General features: G+C 39.8%; 1 protein-coding gene across 1 annotated transcript; it reads left to right on the plus strand.

Moving 5' to 3' along the window:
- The first annotated feature begins 3195 nt into the window (after positions 1–3195).
- Positions 3196–18748, plus strand: galnt12 (UDP-N-acetyl-alpha-D-galactosamine:polypeptide N-acetylgalactosaminyltransferase 12). Its single transcript, XM_026156674.2, has 10 exons — positions 3196–4069; positions 4419–4588; positions 6388–6577; positions 6889–7074; positions 7290–7407; positions 7873–8049; positions 11263–11394; positions 11479–11592; positions 14152–14307; positions 18388–18748. The coding sequence occupies exons 1-10, from the start codon at positions 3723–3725 to the stop codon at positions 18523–18525; spliced, it is 1728 nt and encodes a 575-aa protein (XP_026012459.1). The 5' UTR covers positions 3196–3722; the 3' UTR covers positions 18526–18748.
- Positions 18749–19129: the final 381 nt, after the last annotated feature.

Raw genomic sequence — 19129 nt, forward strand, 5'->3', positions numbered from 1 at the left:
AATTTGGCACCACCTACTGGTAGCAAATCAGTACTGACCGCTAATGGCAGGCGACAGAGAAGGATCTTGATTGCCAACTGTGGAAACAAAACCAAAATGATATTAAATGTTCTGGCTAATATCTAGTTTACTTTTCACTCCCCCCCCCCCCCCCTCCCTGTCTCTGGGCTCACAAATGTACACAAGCAACAATATGTGGTTTGCTCTCTCCGTTCTCAATTCATGTTTCAGTAAATCTAGAAATATTATGTGAGAATGTCATCTTTCATAGTTTGGGTGATACAATATTCATTGGTTACCTGGGTTGTTTTAGTGGTTTTCAGATATTTTCTACCATGCCCTAATTCAGAATAGAGAAAAAGTCGATGCCTACACCCAATATTTTCTATTAGTTATTAATAGAAACTGATCCAGGTTGAATTTTATCAAAGGAAAGGCCAGCAAGATGCCATCGGCAAACTTTGTTGTTCTATTTTTTTTCTATAAAAATCTTATTCACTCAGCCAGGTTTGCCTCCTGGAGTGACCTTTTGCCCCACAGCATAGAACCACTGCATTATATTTTCACTAAAAAAAAAATCTATTGGTACTGTATGTATGTTTTATCTAATTGCCGAGTGCTGTTGCAAAATGTTGGGTGAGACAGAGGGAGCAGAACAATTTAAAAAGGAGGTAGGAAACACACGACAGCTGAAATGTTCAGCATCACTTAAAAGTCCCTGTTTTTGAAAGAAAAGCACGTTTGTTTTAATATTATATAAAACTGATCAGGAATTACAATTATTCATAGAATCATTAATCACTAATTAGTTAGTGGGGTTAGATTAATTGGTCATTCTAAATTGCCATACTTGTGAAAGTGGGTGTGAAACCTGTGACAGACTGGCGCCCTGTCCAGGGTGTACCCTGCCTCTCGCCCTATGGTAGCTGAGGTAGGTTCCAGTCTCCCCGTGACCCTGAAAAGGATAAGTGGAAGAGAATGGATGGTTCGAACATTAATCATAAGTTATTTTGAATTGGATATCTACATAGGCATGCAGAGGACATCATTGGTAAGCATCTGCATTGGTGTATGGAGGGTTTTTGATGTTTAGAGGCTGAATGATGACAATGGCCCAACAGATCTTATAATTATAGATGTAATAAATTTGGATATTCAAGATGATGTATCACTAATATATCCTTGGACCTTCTTACTTAAGAAAAAAACCTTTCTAAAGTACACTTATTCTAAGTATGTGGTATAAAAAAGCTAACAAAATAACAGAATACTCTTTTAAGGTAACACAATATACACAATAAAGCTATAGGATGCAACAAAGATAGGCAACTTTTAGTGGTTCAGTGACAGCTGGGTGCTGTGTTTTCTTTTCTTTTAAAAATGCATTAGTCATTAGAAAACTCAGTCATGGTTCCTATGTTGTTTTTTCATCCACAGGTCCACGGGCATTTGTGTCACTTGGCTTTCATGACAAGATGTGTCGTGAAAGGCTGACAAGGGTGTGTTTCAACTGAACAGATCTTACATGATAAAACCCCTGTAACTGGAACAATATGCAGTCTGTTTTCATGTGGTTGTTCCTATTGTATTCTAATGTACTGAATAAAACAAGCCCAGTTACTCCTACGCTTTAATGACTGATACATTCCCAAGATACACCCAACTATAATTTTATGAATAGTGTAATAATTAATGATCTGTCACAGACCTGAAAACAAGGTGTGACCACAAAAAGTGCAGATGAAATGACAAACTTTATTCAGTAAATTCATATTTTAAAATGTGGGATCATTAAAAGTAGCCTAGGGGGGAGAGGAAGCCCGGATCCACACCAGTCCTATAGGAACACACCATGCTAAAAAGATGCCTCCCATGATATCACATGGGGTGGCTGTAGCTCGGAAAGGTTGGTAGTTTGATTCCTCCGGTCTTAAGTATGCTTGAATGAGATACTGAACCCCAACATTTTGTTCTCAGATGTGTTCACTGGAGTATGAATGTGTGGGAATGTTAGAAAGCAAAAAAAAGTGCTTGGTTGAAGTTGTATAAAACGCTACGAGTGTCAAGGAGAGTTGGAAAGTGCTATCTCAGAATGATGCCATTTAACATCACTGCAAAATTTAAAAAGTAGAAATGTATATACTGCTGCACATAGTGAAGGCCCAAGTTTCCCCGATTTCTCTCCTGCCCCTCCCTAGTAAAACACAAATGTACTGATTAAATATAGCCTAGGCTTACTGGGTGATCAACAATACAGTCAAGTTGGACCAGTTATGGTGAGGTCAGAGCTAATCCCAGTCACGTTACAGGAACCTCTGTTCAAGTCAGCCCAAACCCCAAAGGTGCAACTAATAAGTGTTTTAATTTCCGTTTTAATATTTGCACCTATTACAGTAGGCTATCTATTGCATGGAAAATGTTATCCATCATCTCGTCCTAAATGAGAACGCCCTCATTCATGCACTCACATGAATGTTGAGTCTCTGACAGACACGACAAGGGCAGTCTACCGTGGTATATTACAACACTCCGGCTGACTTGTTACCTTCCCGTGTCTCTTTGTGGTTTTCACAATATGGGTACTCGATCAAACAGTGCGCCACTCAAATTACCTTCTCGCCTCGAAAGATCGCCTTAATTATTTAGCATTTTAATTTGCTTAAACATACATTTTGTGTCAGATTTCATCTTTCGTGTCAAGAGTTTTCATATCGGTTTCATATGAGTGACAAGGGGCCTCGTATGAATGAGAACCTATAAAAAGATCACTTGGATATAGAAATAAAATGACTGCTTATCATAAACTTCATTTTTTCAGGCTTTCAAATTAAAAGCCTACAAACTTTTGCAACGCTTTGTGACATAATATAAAGCAGTGGTGCCCAACAAACTCGAAAACTGAGAAATTACCAGAACCAATCTTTGATGATTAAAAAAATCGAAAGCGGAAGTGACTTATTTTACTTATACAAGCTAGTGTACCCCTGGCAGTCATTTTACGAATTTTTGAAGTCTTCGAACAAAAAAAAAAAAAAAAAATAATAATAATAATAATAATATCTGTGCAGTATTTTACGTGGCGTTATTCCGGGGTAGTTTGAAAGGGAACGGAGTTTTAATTTGATAACCGGAAACTAGTTGCTAATTCTGCTACTAAAAGTTGACTTGAACTTCTACTGCTGTTCACGTAAATGTCGTTAATCCCGGTTCCTCGATGGCACTTGATGAACCGGTTGGACACAAACTATATTCATAAAGACTTGACTGAGAACGAAAAAAAAAATCTTTTTAATTATAATATTTGATTTTCTCAGTGAGTGAACTGAAAGAAACAGCATACGAGGCTTTTGATTTGACCTAGTTTTCCTTTCCTCCAGCAGTTAGGTGGCTCACTAATCCGAAGAGATACTTGTTAGCTAATCTAATCTGAGTTAGTTAATCCTTTCCCTCTTCACTCCAGCAGCAGGCAGGGTAACGGAATTGAGGAGGAGTGACCACCGTTCTCCGTTTGACTGAGAAGACTCACCCAGTTTGGGGACTCTGTACGTAGATAGAGTTACACTTTGCCTGAACTATGGAGGAGAAACTTGGAAGTAGTCAAACGGAAAGGTGACGCGGCTGTGGAGTCTAGCAAAACCAACTTGGACAGCAAAGGTTGAGCACAGTGCAGCTCATCGGGGCATGAGAGCCTCCAACTTTGCGCCTTGCAAAGAAACGAAACGATGGCTGCATACGGAAGGAGGAAACGGCCCAAGTTACTTATTTTAATAGTTGGTGCCATTTTGCTGGGATATGTTACATTTTTCAAACGCAAGTCGGGGGAAGTGAGCTTGACGAACCGACGGGAAGTCACAGGAGAGGAAGAGTATGAGCTCCTTAAGAAGCCAGTCTACGAGAAGCCCCCCTTGGATTTAAACGCTCTGGGAGAACTGGGCAGAGCCGTGAAACTGAATCTGAACGAAGAGGAGAAAAGAAAAGAAGAGGAAAGTATCAAAGCGCACCAGATTAACACTTATGTCAGTGATAAAATATCACTGCACCGCAGGCTGCCAGAGAGATGGAACCCACTGTAAGTAACCTGTTGTCTATTGTTAACAATGTTAAAGCCCAGATCTAAAGTTTAAAAGAAGCCTTTGCAGTTTGGATGCCCCAGCAACACTATTACACGGCTCAGTAAATACCTCAGAGGACGTGTAACTCGTAAACTGAGTCATCTGCTGTTAAGATGGAATAATAAATGCTCTGTGTTTACTTCTATTGGTCATCAAATCTTAAAAGTATGAAGGTTAACCACGATCCAGCTTTACATGCAAATTTACACAGCCAGCTCTCATTGTGCAGTGTCATTCCAGCCACCCAGCCTCACCTCCAATTTTTTTTAGTCTGCATTCTAACAACCAAGTCTCCTCTCTCTCCAGCTGCAAAGAGCTGAAGTATGACTACAGGTCCTTGCCCACGACCTCTGTGGTGATTGCTTTCTACAACGAGGCCTGGTCCACCCTGCTGAGGACTGTTCACAGTGTGCTGGAGACGTCTCCTGACATCCTGCTGAAAGAGGTGGTGCTGGTGGATGACTACAGTGACAAAGGTAGAGGCACAGACAGACTGATGGACAGGCAGTGGGCAAGAATGGTGGCAGGCTGACAGTCAGGAGCTGTTACAGGTGCACACAGACAGGTAGCAGTTAGATGGGTGGAGGAGGATATACTGACATGTTATCAGTTAGGCAAGTCAAACAGAGATACTGGAAAATATGCTCATCGAATTATAAAAAAATACTGGATGCAAATTTTTGTGCTTTGATTTTTAGTTTAATCCACAACTCTATAGCCTCAGTCATCACAATGTAAGTAGTTCAACTTGGAGGCGGAGTCTGTCCCACTACACAAAGCGTTGCTCCAACCACCAATAAAACTTTCGCTGGAAAAAAGCCGGTGGAAGTCCTTAATCAAACCTGTTCAACAGGCTTCAGCTTAAAAAAATACATCTGTAAACCAAAGAAAACAAAAACAAACTAAACCCTTTCATTGTGTTCATGTGCTGTATTAAACTCACATTGTATTTGAAGAAAACATTTTGTCTAATGCAAAAATAAATGAAAAGGTATACATGCAAAAACCTTCAATCTGGGTTGGTCTTTACTCCGTCTTTCCAAGAAGACAGAGTAAAGACTGATTTCTGCCTTAGTTTAGCTTAGGTGACATGTAAACCTTTTATTTATTTACATTTTGACATTTGTGATTATTTATTTTCGCACTAATGAATATGTTTTCTTTAGCAAATATGACTTAAATATGCCGCATAAACACGATGAAAGTGTTTTGACAGATGTTGTATCCAATTAAATTATTAAAAATATTGGTTTCCATTTGTAATAATATCAATGAGCAAATAAGCAAGTAGTAAGTAATTATTATTGCTCATTAGTAAGACAAAAAGTGTTTCTCATCAATCAGTGGGTTAATCAGCAGAATACTTGATTACTAAAACAATCAGTAGTTTTAGTTATAAACTAAGATATAGATAAAGGGAAATCTCCTGCATCAGTGTTATATTTTTTACATCTTCTATGAGTATATTCAAATAAACCTATAATAAAAGTAAATAATATACTATATGCAGTGTTTATTCCTGTTGGGGTTTTTGTTTTGTACGAGTTGAGAAACTTTTAATGCTTCTAAAGTGTTTTCGATCATGAATGTATAAATGAAGCAATGCCTACCTCTCCCTCAACACTAACATCTGCTCGTGGTTATATTTACTTACTAAGTGTTGAGCTTGAGTAAATCAAACAATGATGTAACTTTCGCCTTTTGGATTAATGCGTATTTGGCTGAGAGCATAAAAGGAAGTAATTTCATCCTAAAAAGACTGGTGGGTGTGTCTTGTTTACCTGCTTCAAAGAAAGCTCACCATTTTCTAGTGAATATGGCAAATGTGTATCAAACAGTTTTACTCTCTTTCCTCTAGAGGTGGGAATTCGGAGCCTCTTCCAAATGCATTGGAAATGTGTGCCAGATAGCTTATCACCTTCTTTTATCAATGCTGACTTGTTTTTCTAACAGTCTCACGTTGCGCTGTGACGCTTCTGACACCTGAGCCACATGCCAGCTTTGTCCCCTCTCAGATTTTACAATGTGATTGGACTCAGAGATAACAAAACGACTGTCTGTCTGTGCTTGCTTTTTATCCCCTCACATGGAATACTGATCAAGAAACGCTAAAAAATTTGCCTTATGGGAAGAAACTTCCAGCTGTAGCTGATAGATTTTTCTCTAGTTTTGTATTTGTTGTGATTTTGAGAAACAACTCTTGATACAAACACATAAAAAAAACAACCTGATTGTTTATTTTGGTTTATCTGCTCATCTGTTTATTTTCTGAAAGCTCATCTCAAGGAGCCACTGGACAAGTACGTCTCAGGTTTGAATAAGGTGCGTCTGATCCGGGCCACAAAGAGGGAGGGGCTGGTGCGGGCCCGTTTGCTCGGGGCATCCATCACCACAGGCGAGGTTCTGACCTTCCTGGATTGTCATTGCGAGTGTCACGACGGCTGGTTAGAGCCTGTGCTCCACAGGTGAGAGAGCGCCCGCCAGGGAAAAAAAGAAATGCCTTCTCTCCTTGATTATTTTGTCAAAGTGCGGCCTTTAGAAAGGCTGTCTTTTAGTCCAGCTGTCACAGAGTGTGAAGCTCTGAATCTCTATCAGCCAGCTGCAGGAGCACTGTTATGTAGCCGTGTCTGACTCACTGTCTCGGTGCTCCAGCCTTTCAAACAAGGGCAGCACCAACGTTTGTATGGAGACTTTTATAGATAAACAAATTGCTTGCTTTGTAACACTGCTCCCTCCTGACATTCGCCTTTTTCTCCTTTCCTTTTTTCTCGCCAAGGATCAAAGAGGAGCCGGAGGCCGTGGTGTGCCCCGTCATCGACGTGATAGACTGGAACACCTTCCAGTATTTAGGCCATGCTGGGGAACCTCAAATCGGAGGGTTTGATTGGCGGTTGGTCTTTACCTGGCACACCATCCCAGACTACGAACAGAAACGCCGACGTTCACCCGTAGATGTCATCAGGTGTGTTTTAAGGACTCTTTATTACCCAAAAATAGAAAAAAAAATCCCATATGAGTATTTGGGAATGTAACTTTGAGTGTGGCAGCTACATTATTACAGAAACTGCACTGCTGACATATCATACTTTTTTCTTCATACTGAGATAATTACATCTGTCTCATATAAGATGGAGCTCGTTATCCTGTAATATAATTTTTATTTTTTGGTGTCTTGAGGTCTCCTACTATGGCAGGTGGTCTGTTTGCTGTGAGGAAGGACTTCTTCCATTATTTGGGAACATATGACACAGGAATGGAGGTGTGGGGAGGAGAGAACCTGGAATTCTCTTTCAGGGTAAGAGCTGTGTGTTTTCATGGACATATACAGTATTATTTATGTAATGATAACATAGGTAAAGCACGTGTTATGTCCAAATTGACATTAAGTTTGCACTCCTTTTGGGATTATGGCCCAATTCATAGTGCAAGCCACTAAAAAAGGCAGGAGTGTCTGCTTTAGATTTGTTGAACCATATGACAGCTGCTCAATTTATGTGGAATCTGCAATGAAAATAAAACTAAACATGGAGTGAAAGCAGGCCGAAGAGCTTAATACTTTAATTGCAGCAAAGAATTTAAACATCCCTTCCCTACAATAACTGTAATTTCCCAAAGGGAAGAAACCAAAAATATTTTCCAACAACAGGCTAGCTTTTCTGTTCCCAAGCTCCTCCGCAACAAGACTGTGCTTTGTTTCCTGATTGAATCATGGCTGAGAGGCTAACCAAATCCTCGTGGTGGTGTTATTGATGTGTCTTAGATTTGGCAGTGTGGGGGCAGCCTGGAGGTCCACCCGTGCTCCCACGTGGGTCACGTCTTCCCGAAAAAGGCACCTTACTCACGGAGCAAAGCGTTGGCAAACAGCGTGAGAGCAGCTGAGGTCTGGCTGGATGAATACAAGGAGATCTACTATCATCGTAATCCCCACGCACGCCTGGTGAGTGTGTGCAGATGATGTGAATGTGAAAGCAGAATATTTCTTTCTTTCTCTTTTTAAATAGCTGCATTCACCACAGCACTGTCTCATTAACCCCTTCATTTCACCAGTGAACTCACTCTCGGTATGCGAAAAAATATCAAAAATACTCTGCCTTCTCCCAAAACGCGCTCGCACACATGCACGCTGCAAAAGCTCACCTGATTAAGTGACACGGGGGATATATGAGCAGCAGACACCCAAGGTGACAGGGGTCAGGGCATTCCGGTGTGCGATTACCACCTTTCTGTGCTACTTGGTGCCAGCGGGTGTCACCCACCTGTCCTTGACACGGTGAGAGCAGTGCCGACCCATGGGGGTGCCCTGATTTTGTGTGTGTGTGCGTGAGTGATAGTGTAGTTAACAGGAAATGCTCTCTAAGCACAGATCAGGTAGCACTTATCTCCATGAGATAAGGTAGCTTTGCCAAAAAATTCATCATACCCTCCAAACAAACACTGTTTTTGCTCATCCTGTTTGATTCACAGCTGAACATGTGTTTATACACAATAACAATACTAGATAAGGTTTATATCTATAAACGAACATATCTTACAAGGAAGTTACAATTTTACAATTTTGCTTGGCACAAAGTTATACTAGTCTCCTGGATGAATGTACTGTGCCTGTTTATAGTCTGTAGTCTGTCTTTGCCCATTAATGTCATAGCTTACCCAGGGGTGTGTGTATGACTGCTTTGATTTTAAAATATTAATACAATTTAATTAATATATCAATATAGAAATCAATAATTTAACATATAAATATTAATATGATATTTATATTCTTTTTAAATCTGAAAAAGCCACCTGCAACCTGCGTAATTTTAACGTCATATCAGATGAAGTTAACAGTTCATCTGCATATTTAATTTTAGCTTCTGTAGCTTAACTGTAGATTTTTGCTAACTAAAACAAGCAGGAGTGTATGGGAGCAGCTACAAAGTTCTCTTCTCACACTGGAGCTTGTTGAATGTTTTTAACGGAATTCCTGCATCTTTTTCCCAGTAAAGGTTTTTCTGGTGATTACAGAAATGAGCTCGAATCATTGCAGCCCTGCTTTGTAGATTTTGAACAAAATAACCTTAGACTAACAAATTCATGGTTGCTTTTTTTTTTTTTTTTTTTTAAACGTGCCGTTCCCCTGACATTCTGACAGCCTGTGACACTTTCACTCCGACACTCCCAGACAAAGCAAGAAATCCCCAAATCAAACCAAAAAAAAAGAAAAAACAGCCAGCAGGCAGTGAGATCTGGAAGTCTTTTAGGATTTGTAGAAGGGCAGGTCCGCGTGGCTGTCAACATGGGTTACGTGCCAGTCCATGTGAGCTATTTTTATAGCTTGTTAATTAGTAACAAGGCACCATAAAACCTAAATAATCTACATATGAAATGGTGCAGGGTGAAGGAATGACTGAGAACTGTACTCAACTGAAGGGGCACTCTTTATTAACACTGGATGATTGAGGGGAAAATCCGGGTACTGCAATCGTAATTAAGATATGAATTGATGTCGTTAAATTTTGGTTTAAGTTATGAGCTTGCTAGAGATCAGTTGCAAACAACGACAGGTCTAGAGACGCATATTTTTCACAAAAAAGAGCAAATATATCCTAAATATAACTAAAAAATATAAATATGAGAAATTGCAGCAAAACAATTGTTGCAGCAAAAGCCAGAAAGGACAGCTGGCAAAAAAAAGGAAAATGCAGACTGAAAGTTAATAGGCTTTTTAATCACTGCCTCATTAATAAGGCATGGATATGCTGACTGTAATTATAGTTGTGTATTCTGCAAACTAAATGTGTCGCTTAGCTGTATTTTAATAACATGTACAATAAATTTAGCCTTAATCTTTCAGCTTCAACTCTCCTATGAGGTCAGCAAGTAATCTACCAGGATTTAACACTGTCTGTTTTAGGATTTACTGTATTTTGCTATATAGAGGCCTAGCAAACCATGGATTGTCTTTGAAATTGCTTCGTCCTAACAGGAAAAGACTCAAGGAATTAAGTTCCCGACACTGAACATTTGTAATCCTCATTGATGTTCGCAGAGAAATCCAGAGGGCCATCTTCCTATAGATGCACCAAGCTTCACAGGATCTTCTAGGAAAGCTGATGCTATTTTTTTTTTTAAAGAGAGTATACTGGTTACTAGGCAGTGAGCTCTGGAAGTCATACCTTAGGCTACAAAGTTGCTGTAGGAGTTGCCTTTAAAAGTTGGCTAACTTGCTTTGTAGTACAGCCCTCTGGAATCATTAGCTCTTGTTTTCCACCGCTGTTTCACTAATTGGCACCTCTGTGCTCTCGGTTCCTAGTTGCTCCCTTAGGTCGTTTCCTGTGACCGTTTATTCATCCATATAGGTTGCACTGTCACTGGGCTGGTTGCCCTTACCTTTGCATTTTATCAGGACCTTTACTGATCCTTAATTTAAGTCTTATTATCCTGGTAAGTGTCCTGGACTAGTCCTCATTGTTCTGATAGTCCATGCTGGTCCTAGCCATTGACAAAGCACTGCGTCCTTTGGGAATCTTTCTTCTCACTAAATAGACTGATGAATAGCCAATTAGAGCTGTGTTTGGGCAGGCCACCATCATCCATCATCCTGCAGTGCTGCTGAATCTTTCTTGCAGCAGGGAAGGTGTGGTGAGCATATGCTCACTGGCACATTAAAGTGGAGACTGTGTTCTTTCTCATAATCTAATTAACTAGTCTTTTTCAGCGTGGTGTGTACATGTGTAACTTTGTATGCATAAAAGTGTTTACACAGGCACGAACTGTTTGCGCACACACACGGAGACTCTTGTAAAATTGACACATGTATCCTGTTTGACTGTTGGAAGTTCTGTTTGTTTGAGGGGGAGCTATTGTTTGGAGTGAACTGCATTTGTATAGAGTAATGGACCATAGATGGTGCTATTGTATTCCATTTCAGGCCACTGGTATATTATGAATACTTCATCGGACACAACAGCTGTCTGATGGTGGCTGCATCGACAGCGCTCTCACTTAAAATTTTTATTTGAATATGAGATATCACTGGTAATTCATTTTTATTTTTTTATAAATGCAGAGCAATTCTGTGCTTCTTAATTTTATTTTAGCTTGCCAAGGCAGAAAAGTGAAAATAAAATAATCATGTTGAACTGTCATTTGCCATGTTTGTCTCCAGGAGGCCTTTGGAGATGTAACGGAGCGGAGGATGCTCCGAGAGAAGTTGGGCTGCAAGAGCTTCAAGTGGTACTTGGATAACATTTATCCCGATATCCACGTCCCACATGATCGGCCAGGCATGTTTGGAATGGTGAGAACAAAGTAAGACCTTATGAGCTTCTGCAAGCCAGGTTGTACCACTACCTAATTATATTTTGTTGCTGCCTTTTGCTAGCTTAAGAACCGGGGCAAGACCAACTACTGTTTTGACTACAACCCTACAGATGAGAATGCAGTGGTGGGCCAAAGGGTCATCCTCTATCTGTGTCATGGAATGGGCCAGAACCAAGTAAGTAATGCCAGTGATAAAAAAAACACTTGCATCTTCCTTTGCTGAACAGCTCACTAAACTTAAAACAGGTTTACAAGCTAGTTTGCTGATTAGCTACTTGGTTACAGCCCATTTTCAATCATGTGAAACGCAGCTTTCAGTTAGATTTTAATTGAATGTTGGTTTTTGAACACAGCACACTGTTTGCCCTTTTATATGTGAGCTTCGGCGATCATTTGTTTACTCTTGTTCAGTTAATCCTGGCACTCTTGAAGACTGCCATTAATCAATCTAATATGAATGTCCTCTGAGCTATTTGAAAAGAGAAAAATAATGTTTGGAGAAACACAATTCGGACATTTATTTCTCCAAACATTCCAAACAAACAAATATTGTCTCCATCATCTTCAGTTGGCACAATTCTAATGATTGAGAGGACACTCATGGCTTTAAAAACTGACCTTACAATCGTGTTTGTCAGTCTTTTGCCCTTTAACAGCTTCGCTATACATCTCTGATTTATTGACCTAATAAATGCCTTCTGGACCCTTTAGATCAGAGTGTGGAGCCCAGCTGATTTCTCTCAGGTCAAGGCTTGTAATAAAGGCTGATTAGACTTTTGTGAAAAGAGCCTTCGTACCATCTGTGTATAAAGAGTTTTGTTTTTAAAATCTTTTGGAAATGTGTGATATGTTTTTGATTTAGAGTGTTTTATTTTATTGCCTCCACTGTGCTCAGGTTCTTTGGCCATATTCTTAGTTTATTGGCCCATGTCTGGTTTTATTTAGTTTTGTAAAGCACTTTATAACATTAAGTGATCATTGTCACACCTTTGGGAGGCATTACTGACTAGTTAAAGTTAATCAGATTGCTTCATGACCACTGTAGTTTATGGGTTTGTCTGCTTGTAGAGCGACTCTTCTGGGTTCCTGACTATTATCTACAACTTTTGCATCCAGTGGCATTAATGTTTGATAGCAATAATTACAAACTGCTTTTGATCTCCGTGGCAGATCCATTTATCTCCTTCCATGTCTTCTCCTTCTGTTCTTCACTACTCCCTGTTTTACATTTATCATAGACAAAGGTAATCATGGATATAAATAGCATCTCAATTTCTTTCAGATTAAACATATAGTCATCCTATTTCCTCTCGGACTACAAGAATCGTGTTGTGTACTCTTACAGACCTGGGAATAATGAATATCATCTGTTATTCCAGGCTGCAAAATTATGTGATGGCTTTGTTGATACAAAGGGAATTCACATTTCCCAGTGCCTTTTCCTTTGTGATATTCAGTAATCCAGGAAGCACTGTGAAATTTAGCATTGTTATTCCAGAACATCTCTGTGGACACAAACTGATGTTATTATTGTAGAAAGTGGGGATAGCTGCCTTATGAGACTACTGGGCATGCTACAGAGACGAAACACACGCTCAAGCCATCTCTCTGTCCTAAATATAGATCCCTAACAGTGCCATTCTTCTGTTTTAACTGAATTTAGGCTAACTGAAATTGTTGCATTTTTTCTATTAGGAACACCATGCTAATGCTTGGTTGGTTTGCCTTTTGCTCTCAGAGCTGCTTTAATCTTTTGTGGCATAGATTCAACAAGGTGCTGGAAATATTCCTTGGAGATTTTGCTCCATATTGACATGACAGCATCAGACAGTTACTGCAGATTTGTCAACGGAACATGATGTGAATCTCACATTCCAGCACATCCTAAAATGTGCTCTATTAGATTGAGATCTGGTGACTGTGGAGGCCATTTGAGTACAGTGAACTCACTGTCATGTTCAAGGAGCAAGCTAGAAATTATTTGAATTTCAACATGTCACATTATTCTGCTGAAAGCAGGCTTCAGGAAGATGGTCAGAAACGATACTCGTGTAGGCTGTGATGGTACCAAAAAAGTATTTCCTCCTATTAATATGCCACCAACAACAGCCTAAATTGTTTATTCAAGGCAGGGTGGATCCATGTTTTTATATTTCTGTTTCTCTGACGTTGTGTTATCTTATTTTGGTGAGCCTCTCCGAATTGTAGCCTTGGTCTCCTGTTCTTAGCTGACAGGAGCTGCACCCAGTGCGGTTTTCTGCTGCTGTAGCTCGTCTGCTTGTAGGTTTGAAGTGTTCTGCATTCAGAGATGCTCTTCTGTATTATAAATTTGTTGTAATGACTTACGGCTGCTTTCCTTCAGCTTCAAGCAGCCTCTGCCATCAACAATGCATTTTCATCCAGAGATTTAGTGCTCACTGGATAATTTCTATTTTTTATATCATTCTCTGTAAACCCTAGAGAGAGCTGCGTGGGGAAAATCCCAGTAGATCAGCAGTTTCTGAAATAATCAGACAAGCCTGTCTGACATCAACAACAATGCCCCGTTCAAATTCGCTAAAATCGCGTTTCTTTCCCAATTTTGATGCTCGGATTGAACTTCAGCAGATCATATTGACTTCGACTAACCTATGTGTCTCGATTGGCTGTTTAGATATGTGCATTAACAAGTAGTTTAACAGGTGTATCTAATAAAGTGACCCAGTGACCCCAGTTGTTTTGTCTCATCCTACAGTTCTTTGAATACTCTGTGAATGGTGAGATCTCTTACAACACAAGGGAACCTGCTGGATGCATCGCGGGTGACAGCATCAGTACCTACTTGACTGTCCAGCTGTGCAGAAAACGAGGGCAGCCTGTACCTTCAGACCAGAAATTTGTCTTCAAAAAGGTAAGCTGTAAAGTATTTTAGTCTAGTGAGTTTCTGTGTTTATCCCTATCTAAGTCCACATTTTAACTAATAGTGTTAAAAAGGAAATTAATGTGGTGGCCCTGAAATTGCAGCATGTCATTAATTTTTGAGTTGCTGTCTGGAAGAGAAGATGTGGAATATAAAATCAACGTCTAAAATATAGTTCTTTGTTGAATTTTCTGTTACATTTTGTTGATTTCAGATTTCTACTTATTTTCCTTTTTGAACTGCCACTAATGTTTTAAAAGATGAGCACCCAACACTGAATTAAATGATTGACTCTATAGTTCCTCACTCTTACAGTGACCTTTTAACCAGCCACTTAGTTTCTCTTGTTCCATCAACTATTATCCCTTCAGAGAGAAAGTAGTACACACTGTACAATTCAAATTCTGAAAGTGCCCTAGGCTTTTAACAATACATGTCATTTTTTCTGTTTTTAAAACACACTGAATTCAAATTTATGTTTATGTTTGTTTCAGATGATAACTATATATCTATATCTATATCTATAGATAGATATAGATATATCTATCTATATCTATCTATATAGATAGATAGATAGATAGATAGATAGATAGATAGATATTAGGGGTGCAACGATACACGAAATTCATGGTTCGGTTTGATACTTTGGTGTCACGGTTCGATATTTTTTCGATACAAAAAAAATGTTCATGCCTTTTTAATTTGTCATTTATTAAAATTATAAATATATATTTTAACTCAAAAGTACAGTTTTTAAATTTAATGTTGCTGAAACAAAAGTAATTAAAAAAATAAATATATCTCAGGGCTCGCAAAATTTCAAAATCCCTGGTAGCCCTTCGGGCAGGGACTCTTCAGTTTTTGGTAGCCCAAAATAAATTTAAGTAGCCCGAATAAAAAAGAGAGCAATTTTTTGATTGATGTTTTGTTTCCTTTACAATATTATACATTAAAGTATAATATTGTAAAGGAAACAAAACATTAATCAAAAATTGTTGAAAAACAAATTACAACATTGTATAAAAATTACAATCATGAACTCAAATACTTGGTTCTAATTGAACAGAAATTTCTATGAACTTGTAAGAACTGTGTAGGACATGAATCAGTCTGTGTCAGATCCTGAATTTGAAATTTCCACTGAAGTCACGGGTGAGAGACAAGTGGAACCAAGATCTAGGCCATTTGCTTTTTGAAGTTTGCAAAGACTGCTAAATTTTGCCAGTGGTAGTTCACTCTTTGCAACATAGTACGCTGTTCTAAACAGATTTTTCAGGTTTATTTTTAGTATGTTATTTGCAATTGGTGTTTGTTCTGGGAAAGATATTGCAGACTGAGCAATAATGCATTTCTTGCATTTCTCATGGGTTCTAATGGGGGCCTTTCTTGACTGGTCCCAGTAACAAAGGCGCTTGTCGACTCAGAAATCGAGAGAAAACCAACAACACACCCGGCAGAACATTATGTTATTTACACGGGTGCACATAAGTGGTCCGCATGTGCGCATTCGCTGTCAAAATAAAAGACGCGCACCAGATAAGAAGTTGCAACGCGCGTTTGCGTCCATATAAAAAGCACTGTTTTTGTCTGCTAGAGTGGGATTTTCACGGCACATTCCGCACCACATCTCTGTGCGTTCATCATTTGTTTGAAGCCAGCTCACCTCCTGCAACCACTTTTCCGAGAATACGCGCTTCTTTTGTGGTTCGGACTCCTTCTGACATTTGTTTGGAGGTGGAAGAACACCAAAGTAATTGCTTAAAGGAGCTTCTTCGACATCTTTAAGAGTTTTAAACAAATGTCTGTCCTCCTCCAGAAAATCTTATGTATGCAAACAGGCGTTGCAACTTCATATCTTGTGCGCGTTTTTTTTTCCCATTTTGACAGCGAATGCGCACCTGCGGACCACTTATGTGCAGCCGCGGTTATATAGCTCGTCATATTGCAGCCACAGAAATTCTTTTGTCCATGAAACCATAAAGCTGCACTTTCTTTTTGCCTTATAGTCTGATTTGTCATAACTTTTCCGTTTTGTGGTAAGCTTTTCTTTGGCTGTCACTTCTTCACCCTGACCTGTCTTATTTGGCTCAGCAGAACTAAAATTTATATCCCGCTGCTTTTACACACACTCACATAAGCTCAGCGATTCTCTGCGCGATCAACCTCTCACATGTTTAAGCTTGCTGCGGGAGATTTCACTTGTCATGTTTGCATAGTAAGCTAACGATTGATAAGACGATGTCAGAGGAATTGGTGCGCAAATTATCATCACTCACAGATCAGTGCTGTCGCTCTCTATACACAGTTCGCGCGATTGCAAAGTGAAAGAAAAAAACAAGCGCAAATTCAAACGCGATTTCAGTATGTCACATATTGACAGTGGCTCACCGATGCCAATGACATAATTACCCAGCTACATTTCCGAAAGAATGCAAAAGCATTGACATATATTTTTCCTTCCTACAATAGCCCGACGGGCAGGGAAGAGATAGATTTTGGTAGCCCGACTGGAAAAATCGCTAGCCCCGGGACGTCGGGCTAGCGATATTGCGAGCCCTGTATCTGATTGAGGAATCACTCATCTTTGGAAAAGAGAGTTTATTACAGAGAAATGGCTCTTTCCAAAATAAAAGCTATACTATCCGCTTCTTCTGGGCTATATTCTCAGCAGCATATTGTAGCGGGTCAGGGCTGTTCGGGGTTCTGTTTGTACAGTTATGTTTTGTTTATGTTGCCATAGTGACGGGTGACGCCCTCTCGCTGCGACGGTGTGTCCTTCCGGGGTCAGAGGGCGCCCTGTGTGTTGTTGTTGTTGCTGCTGTGCGGTTGCCGCACTGAGCAGTTAGCTAGCGGCAGTGTTCTTCTGCAGATGTCAATAAACGGCTGTGCTCCCTGGCTAGCTCACGGGAAGCAAGACCAAACGACACCTCAGTCTCCTCCTTGTCTCAGCTCGCCACAATATTAAACATATCAGGTCCCCATAAGGAGAATCATGTGCTAACGGCTGTCTAAATGACTCGGGTAAAGTTTGTAGCATGCATGCTTGTTGTTTTTGTCTGCTTCCACTTGTCTTTGCACTAGGATGATGTCGGCGTAAATGTGCAGTCATATTCGTTGTGTTCCCACTAGTGCTGTCAGCGTTAATCTCGTTGAAATGACGTTAACGCCACAACACGGCAAATCTCCGTTAACGAGCTACCCCTGATCGCCCTGTGCGTGGGGCTAGATGGCCAACACGTTAACGAGCTAACTGCGCTAACCCACTAATTCCCACCCATGTAATTGAGCATTGCGTGGCACATCCAACATACTGTTTTACTTTAGTCCATGACGCGCTTACCTTCAGGGTCATATGTCACATGAAAACCAAAATAATTCCAAACGCCAGATCTGAATGAGGGTGGGGGAGGTTCAATTTTCCATGTTGCAAGGAGAGCTTAACTTCTGTCTCGCTAGCTTGCCCTGCGCTCTTCCTTCTGAAGATGCTGTCTGTGTTGAACGCTCAGTGGATCTGCGCTCAACACAGACAGCATCGTCAGAAGGAAAGTTGATAAAATAAATTACAAATTTTGTATTGTTCATACATATGCGAACCGAACCGAAAGCACTGTATCGAACGGTTTAATATCGATACGAGTATGTTGCACCCCTAATATATATATATATATATATATATATATAATATATATATATATTTTTTTTTTTTATTGTGTGTTAGTAGCAAGCTGAGGATTCAAAACACAATACTGGAAGTTAGTGTGATTTGAATGTCGGGACATGACACAGTCTAAATGTAAATGGATCCTAAAAACATTGAATGAATGTAAAACGGGGTATGTGGGGTATGTCTTTGAGGAGGGGGAAATTGGACAGTAGAAGGAGGGAAAATGAAAAGTGAAGCAAAAAATAAAAGTACAGATCAATCTGGGCAGGTCCTCTGTGTTCTGTATGCTCTGATGCTCCTAAAACTCTGATGTATAAAGAATAATGAAAGTAACAGCAGATCTGCTCTTTGTTCTTTAGACATGTATTGCTAATATCCATTTTGAAAATACTTTGCCAATTTTTCAGGATGGGAGTTTGTACCACGTCCACAGCCAGAAGTGTGTTGAGGCAATAGACAATACAGACAACGGGACACCAGCACCCTCACTCCAACCCTGCTCTGATAGCCTCCACCAGAAGTGGTTCTTTGAAGAGAAAATGTAATACTCCAACCCTAGGATATGTTTTTCTTAACCTTAACGGACGTCAAATGAGGTTGTGCTTCCTTTCAAACTTAAACCTCCTATAAATTCTTGCTCACTGGGTGAAATCTATCTGTATTTACTTTCTACAGTACTTACTGGATACTGCATATACACTTGTTGGGAAAACCAAGCCTATAGGACTATGCATTATTTTTCTCATTAAAGAGATGTTTGGAAACTAGTGCTGCTTTGCACATGGGAATATTTTTGGGGGGCTGTTTTTCATTTACCTACTCCACGCCTGTTGCAGTCTTTTAGTTTGCATGCAAAGCTTTACCCAGAAAGAGGGAAAGGCACAAAGAAAGCTGTGCATCCATATAGAAAGAAAACAGCGGCTTCATAAATCTGTCAGCAAACTCTGACCATCTTACGAGCTAGCATCTGGAATTGCAGTGATGTTCAGAGGCATGTCATGAGGCGTTATTTTATATTCTTGTCTTATCCTCTAGAGGGGGCTAAATCTCCTTTCTGTACATTCCCTTCTTGTATTGGGCTCTCTTTCTGAGTAGGAAGTGGAACAATTTTTCAGGTATTTAGTTGAGAGCCTTTTCAGGACATTTAAA

Source organism: Astatotilapia calliptera, chromosome 22, assembly GCF_964374335.1.
Source record: "Astatotilapia calliptera chromosome 22, fAstCal68.1, whole genome shotgun sequence".
In the NCBI taxonomy this organism is placed as follows: domain Eukaryota; kingdom Metazoa; phylum Chordata; class Actinopteri; order Cichliformes; family Cichlidae; genus Astatotilapia; species Astatotilapia calliptera.

Coding starts and splice junctions, on each gene's coding strand:
- galnt12 (XM_026156674.2), top strand. CDS start 3,723: ATGGCTGCATACGGAAGGAGGAAACGGCCCAAGTTACTTATTTTAATA. Junction 8,050..11,262: donor GTAATCCCCACGCACGCCTG/GTGAGTGTGTGC, acceptor GTTTGTCTCCAG/GAGGCCTTTGGAGATGTAAC. Junction 14,308..18,387: donor AGAAATTTGTCTTCAAAAAG/GTAAGCTGTAAA, acceptor CCAATTTTTCAG/GATGGGAGTTTGTACCACGT.